General features: G+C 43.0%; 1 protein-coding gene and 1 pseudogene across 1 annotated transcript; both read left to right on the forward strand.

Moving 5' to 3' along the window:
* Positions 1-381: 381 nt before the first annotated feature.
* On the forward strand, positions 382-1,689 carry LOC116893558 (annotated as a pseudogene).
* Positions 1,690-5,857: 4,168 nt separating this feature from the next.
* LOC116894689 (histone-binding protein RBBP4-like) lies at positions 5,858-7,470 on the forward strand. The gene is given in 1 exon segment (XM_032896389.1): positions 5,858-7,470. A coding segment is annotated over 1 exon segment (1,278 nt). The 3' UTR covers positions 7,136-7,470.
* The last annotated feature ends 233 nt before the right edge of the window (positions 7,471-7,703 follow it).

Consider the following 7,703-nt stretch of genomic DNA (forward strand, 5'->3'; position numbering starts at 1 on the left):
TGTAACCAGCAGCCAGTATGACACTATCTTTCCCCCAAAACCAAAAGCACATGGATCAAAAGATTTATAGAGCTGGGAATAGAGGTAGTTCCTGCCTTTTTCTGTTACCCTTAAGGAGCCAATCACAAGAATATGAATTCTTCTTGCCAATGTTTTAAATGTGTAGGCTTAGATGTTTTGTTTTTAAAAACCAAATGGAACTTGCGGATTCACCTCTGCCATATAATGTTGAGTTCTTTGTACCATCAAACCAACAGAAAAGGAGGAATTTCCTGGATTAATTGCAGGGATAATGATGGTTATTAAAGCAAAGTAAGGGCCAAAAAGAACCCTACCTAAGAAAGATAGGATTCAAGGAATTTTTTGAGTACCCTCATATTCATGTGTCCAGTGTGGGCTGCCTGCCCATTGCTACGGACAGTGCCATCACTCTGGCAGTTCCTTCTTTAGCTCCTGTAGGAGCCTCAGGACGAGCACATAATCTGCTGAACATCTAACAATGGGGAGTTCAAGCTTCTGCAGGCGGAGGAGGATTCACAGGAACAAGCCAAAAATGAATTCCGATAAACTCTGCCAAGCCCTGAGATACTACTCCATAAAGAGCATCACTAAAAAAGTGAATGGTCAGAAGTTTGTGTACAAGTTTGCCTCCTATCCAGAGATTTTGAAAACGGATCCACTGTCAGTAGGCAGGTTTGAGGGAAGACTGTGAGATTTTAAATTCGACTGAAGCCAAAGATTCCAAAGATGCGGAGTGTGGAGGAAAGGAGAGGCCACCTCAGCCTGGAGCCAAGACATCTAGTCGCAATGACGACATACATACAGTCTGGTTTGTACGCTCAACTCTCTGAGCACCTCCAATAAGTAGCTTTTCAAGTCGATAAAGATCGAGAATCCAGGGGAAATTAGCAGAGAAGAAAGCTCAGTAGCCAACATGGTCCGTGATCAAATCTGTGACAACACCTGCCAAAAAGCCGCCCATCGAGTCTGTCGCTATTGCCTTTTCAACGAGTCCTAGTATTTCTCCATCTTCTGAAGAAACTATCCAAGATTCGGAGGCATTGGTCAATCCCACACTACCTTCCGTGGAAGCCCCAGCCTCTGTATCCATTCTGGCTACCACTTTTAACCCAACCCCTTCAGTTCCATCCATACCCCTTCCTCTAAAGGAGTCTCCCAGGACACCTTCTCAACCGTTGAGTTCTAACCCAGACACTGACACAGACATTGAATCAGTGCTTTCTCAGCCATTGAAACGTCCAGAGAACTTGTCACTGGAGCCTTAAAACGAGGACTTAGCCTTGCCTTAAAACGAGGACTCAGCCTTGCCGGAAAAGGACAAAACAAATAACTCATCGAGATCCAAAAAGCCCAAGGGTTAGAACTGACGCCTGCCCTTATGGTCACAGGCAGTGACCCCAGCCCCTACAGGATCTTATGACCATCTCTCCCAACAGCGTCTCTTACAGCCGGACTCTTTTCACAGACACCCATCCTGCTGACCTCGAGCCCCTTGCTCTCCAGCATCCATTTTGGAGCACGCTCGGTTCATTTGCTCCTCTGAGTCCAGACAGACTACGAGGTGCTACTTCAACACTTTCCATATTCCTTCTGTTCTGAGCAGTCACGGACCATTCGCTCTGTCTGCCCTGGATGGACCCATTTTCTCCGGACTTAAAGAAGATATAAGCAGTGCAATTGTGGACAAAGAGACCAAGTACTAAGAGACCAAGAAGCTCACAAATAGACAGCCATCATGACTCAGTTCGAAATAAAGGATAGTTCTGCAGTGCTCATAATAGACCGTTGTGATTTTTCCCACTGCCCGTTGACGATCCTTTTCAGGATTCTCAAAAGATTGTACAAAAAAAATACCTTAATTGGAGTCCAAGATCTGCCTCACTTCTTTTTTAAAAAGGTGGGTTTGTCGTTGTTGTTGTTGTTGTTGCCCTTTTTTTTCTTTTTTTTTTTTTCTCATTATTTTTTTAAGGCTTTGTGCAAAAACATTGGTCTGTTGGGGTTCAGCAACTGTCTTTCTCAAGAGAGTCACAAAACAAAGAAGTGGTCCTGGCTGTTAGGACCCTTGGACCAGAGGGAAACAGTATGCTTAGAATTTGTTACTTAAAGAAATACTTGTTAACTGTGTATGGTGGCCCACTTCTCCGAAGCTTCTTGGGAAGCTGAGGTGGGAGAAGACCAAGGTTGGAGGACTGTCTCAAAAAGACAAAACTACTACTTAAATGAAACTAGTACTATATTTTTAAAAACAGAACACTCCTGCATTGTTGGGAGTGCAAGCTGGTGCAACCACTCTGGAAATCGGTCTGGAGGTTTCTCAGGAAATTTGACATAGTATTACCTGAGGACCTAGCTATACCATTCCTGGGCAAAAGATGCTCCAACATATAACAAGGACACATGGTCCACTATGTTCATAGCAGCCTTATTTATAATAGCCAGAAGCTGGAAAGAACCCAGATGCCCTTCAGCAGAGGAATGGATACAGAAAATGTGTTACATCTACACAATGGAGTACTACTCAGCTATTAAAAACAATGACTTCATGAAATTCTTAGGCAAATGGATGGAACTAGAAAATATCATCCTGAATGAGCTAACCCAATCACAAAAGAACACACATGGTATGCACTCACTGATAAGTGGATATTAGCCCAAAAGCTTGGAATACCTGAGATTCAATTCAGAGACTACATGAAGCTCAAGAAGAAGGAAAACTAGGGTGTGAAATCTTCAGACCTTAGGAGGGGGAGCAAAAATAATCACAGGAGGAAATATGGAGACAAAATGTGGAGCAAAGACTGAAGGAAAGGACATCCAGAGACTGCCCCACCTGGGTGATCCATCCCATAGTCAGATACCAAACACAAACACTATTGCAGATGTCATGAAGTACATGCTGACAGGACCCTGATATAGCTGTCTCCTGAGAGGCTCTGCCAGAGCCTTACAAATGGATGCTAGCAGCCAACCACTGAACTGAGAACAGGCTCCTCAATGGAAGAGTTAGAGAAAGGACTGAAGGAACTGAAAGATTTGCAACCGCATAAGAAGAACAACAATATCAACCAGCCAGACCTCCCAGAGATCCCAGGGACTAAACCACCATCCCAAGAGAACACAGGGATGGACCTATGGCTCCATCCGCATATGTAGCCTTGTCAGGCATTGATGGGAGGAGAGGCCCTTGGTCCTGTCAAGGCTGGATGCCCCAGTGTAGGGGAATGTCAGGGCGAGGAGGTGGGAGGGAGTAGGTAGGTGGGTGATGGAGCATCCTCATAGAAGCAGGGGGAGGATGGGATAGCTGGTTTCTGGAGGGGAAACTGGGAAAGAGGATAACATTTACAATGTAAGTAAAAAAATCCAATAAAATAAAAAATATATGTGTGTTGGTTTATGTCTGGGTTTCAATTTTATCCTATTGTTCAATGTTTCTGTTTTTATATAAATACCGTGCTGTTTTTATTACTAAAGCATTGTAGTATGATGTGATCTGAGGACTAGTGAGACCTTCAGTAGTTCCTTTACTGTTTAGATTGTTTTAGCTGTCCCAGGCCTTTGAATTTCCCATATGAAGTTGAGAATTGTCAACTCCAGTCCTGTAAATAATTGTGTTGGAATTTTGATGGGGATTGAATTGAATCTATCTGTAGATTGCTTTTCATAGGATGGGCAGTTTTGCTATAATAATCTTATTGATCCATGAGTATAGGGATCATTCCATCTTCTTCTAACTCTTCAACTTCTGTCTTCAAAGACTTGAAGGTTGTTTGTTTGTTTGTTTGTTTGTTTGTTTGTTTTTTATCATACAAGTCTTTCACTTGCTTGGTTAGCACTACCCCAAAATATTAATTTATATTATTCGCAGTTATTGTGAAAGCTGTTATTTCCATGATTTCTTTCCCAGTTTGTTTAGCATTTTGAGAGAGGAGATCTATTGATTTTGGTGGGTTAATTGTATATATAGCTACTTTGCTGAAAATGTTTATCAGCTTTAGGAGTTTCCTGATGGGATTTTTTTTAAGAGTCACTTATGTGTATTATCCTAACATCTGCAAATAATGATACTTGGATTTCTTTCATTCTGATTTTATAACTGAGTTGTCCGTTGAGCAAGCATCTATTTTAAATGTTGTATGGCTCCTGTAGTGTTCCTGTAAGTTTGCTATTAAAATCTTCTAAGATGCTTCAAAAACAAAATCGTTGTTCTCTCATTGCCATCAAGTAAGGTGTTAGCTGTGAAGCTCTGAAATGCTCTACTCTCAGGCTAAAAAAAAATGGCTCAGGGTATGCAAGTGCATGTGTTCCGACCCAAGGTCCTCTGTTTGACTCCTAGATCCCACGAGGTGTCAGGGTGAACTGACACCTGGGAATTGCCCTCTGACCTTTCAAACTTGTCCCCATCTTCCTCATTCCCTCCCTCTTCCCGCTCTTCCTCTCTTCCCTCTCTTCCTCTTTCACTACCCTTCCTTCCCCTCCCCCTTTCTCTCTGAGAGAGGGCCTTTAGTCTGTTGACATGGTGAATGCATGTCAATTAATGCATTGATTAATTGATTACCGTTCTAACACCGAGCCAGCTTTGTAGGCACACGTAAATTCCGTTGTTCCTATTCCACTACTTTCCTGGCTTGTTAGTTCTAACAGTTATGTGCATGTATGGAATCCTTACATTTCCATGTACAGCATCACGTCATCTTAAAACGAGATAGTTCTGCTCTTTTCTTTATAACTTGAATGCCTTTGGACTATTTCTTGACTTGGTGCTCTGGCTAGGTGTTGTGTGACTTTTCCTGGGGAGACATGAACAAACATCAGTTTTCCACAAACAAGCGCCAGCAACAGACCAAAGAAGCTATTCCACACCAAGTTCAGCCGAGTAAAGCAGTGGGTTCACTGCAGTTCCTCATAGGATCATGGGTGACTCGGGAGCACTCGCAGCATAGAAAACACCACTGCCACATGGATTACAGACTCAGGAACACCTTCATCCCTGCTCCTCCCTGCACAACTTTCAGGCAGTTCTGCTGGTCAGGGTCTTCCACCAGCAATTGCGTATTGCCTCTATAACCTTGGGAAGGAGCCTTGTAAGTCATAACTGAGAGCCTCTGAGCCTCTCTCTTTTCTCTAGGATGAGTGTTTAAATTTGGAAGCAATGGCGACATAACCCTAGGCTATCATAGGCTATGCTGAATGAAAATTGTGAAAATGGGCATTCAGGTCTTGCCCTTGGGAAGATATTTTTCCAATTAATTAATTAATTGCAGCTCCCCCATCCTCTTAGTCACCCCTTCACAGAGCCCTCCCTCTATTCCCCCTTCCCTTCTCCTCTGAGAAGGAGGATATCCCCAACCGGATACCAACACACACTGGCACATCACTGCAGGACTAGGCAAAGCCTCTCCCATTGAAGTCAGACAAGGCAGTCCAGATAGGAGAACAGGACCCATAGGCAGGCAACAGAGTCAAGGTCAACCTGTAGAAGAGCTTTTAATCTTCCATCACTGAGTACAGTATTCACCATGGCTTTTTCATATGTTAGACACAGTTATGTTAACACAGACCCCTTACCTTTCTAGTTTGTTGAGTGTTACTACTTGAATAGGTGTTGAATTTTGTCAAGTGCCTTTTTTGTGACTCACTTTTTAGTTGGTCATATGTTTGTTTCCTTAATTTGTTAACACCGAATATAATTTTATTGTTTTTCACATACTTAAATATCCTTGCATTCCAGAAATAAATACTACTTGATTAAAAACAAAAACAAGGCGAGTAGCCTCCCTGCCCCTCCTGCAATTCACAACCCCAAGATCCCCCAACCCCTCCCAGCTCGCCTGCCGCCATGGCTGACAAGGAAGCAGCCTTTGACGACGCGGTGGAAGAAGGTGTGATCAACGAGGAGTACAAGATATGTAAGAAGAACACCCCATTTCTTTATGACTTGGTGATGACCCATGCCCTGGAGTAGCCCAGCCTAACTGCCCAGCGGCTTCCAGATGTGACCAGGCCTGAAGAGAAAGATTTCAGCATTCATTGGCTTGTCCTGGGAACACACACATCAGATGAACAAAGCTACCTTGTGACAGCTAGTGTCCAGCTCCCTAATGACGATGCTCAGTTTGATGCATCCCATTATGACAGTGAAAAGGGAGAATTTGGGGGTTTTGGTTCTGTCAGTGGGAAAATTGAAATAGAAATCAAGATCAACCATGAAGGAGAAGTAAACAGGGCCAGGTACATGCCTCAGAACCCTTGCATCACTGCAACCAAGACTCCTTCCAGTGATGTTCTTGTTTTTGACTACACAAAGCACCCTTTTAAAGCAGACCCTTCTGGAGAATGCAACCTGGACATGCGTCTCCGTGGGCATCAGAAGGAAGGTTATGGGCTTTCTTGGAATCCAAATCTCAGCGGGCACTTACTTAGTGCTTCAGATGACCATACCATCTGCCTGTGGGACATCAGTGCAGTTCCAAAAGAAGGGAAAGTAGTGGATACAAAGACCATCTTTATAGGGCATACAGCAGTAGTAGAGGATGTTTCCTGGCATCTGCTCCATGAGTCTCTGTTTGGGTCAGTTGCTGACGACAAGAAACTCATGATTTGGGATACTCGTTCAAACAATACATCCAAGCCAAGCTACTCGGTTGATGCTCACACAGCTGAAGTGAATTGCTTACCTTTCAACCCTTATAGTGAGTTCATTCTTGCCACAGGATCAGCTGACAAGACTGTTGCCTTGTGGGATCTGAGAAATCTGAAACTCAAGTTGCATTCCTTTGAATCACATAAGGATGAAATACTCCAAGTTCAATGGTCACCTCACAATGAGACTATCTTAGCTTCCAGTGGCACTGATCGTTGGCTGAATGTCTGGGATCTAAGTAAAATTGGAGAAGAACAGTCCGCAGTAGATGCAGAGGATGGCCCACCAGAGTTGTTGTTTATTCATGGTGGTCACACTCCCAAGATATCTGACTTCTCCTGGAGTCGCAATGAACCTTGGGTAATTTGTTCTGTATCAGAAGACAATATCATGCAAGTGTGGCAGATGGCAGAGAACATTTATAATGATGAAGACCCTAAAGGAAGTGTGGATCCAGAAGGACAAGGATCCTAGATATGTCTGCACTTGTGATTTTAGACTTTCCTTGTTTTCCTCTGAAGCCTGAGATGGATTTAACATTCGTTTGGGACACAGACTTTGTTCAGCTATCCAACTACAATAGGTCCCACCAACAATGCTATTAGCCCAAACCATGGGTGTTTTCTAAATCTTAACTGGGGACCTTAATTCAGCAAAGCCTCATTGGCGGCTCCAGTTGTGGCTGGATGGCTGAACAAAGTCTGTTTTTTGTTGTGTGTGGTTTTTTACTTCCTTTTTCTTTTTTCTTTCTTTCTTTTTCTTTTTAATTTTTTTTTTCTTTTTTAAACTTGGGACCACCAGTTGTAAAGATGTACATTTTTACCTGGCAGTTGTACCACTGGTGAACTGTCATGTTGAGAAAGAGTGGATTGCTAGTTTGTATTTGTTTTTAAGATTAAATTGATCCTTGATAAACGTTAAAACAAACAAACAAACAAACAAAAACACTAGAGGGCAATTCTCAGAACATCAAATCCACTTTGTGGAGAGGTGGTAAACTGAACAGGGTTAGAGCAGACACATAATATCACATCCCACTACT

The sequence above is a fragment of the Rattus rattus genome, chromosome 2 (assembly GCF_011064425.1).
Source record: "Rattus rattus isolate New Zealand chromosome 2, Rrattus_CSIRO_v1, whole genome shotgun sequence".
Lineage (NCBI taxonomy): Eukaryota > Metazoa > Chordata > Mammalia > Rodentia > Muridae > Rattus > Rattus rattus.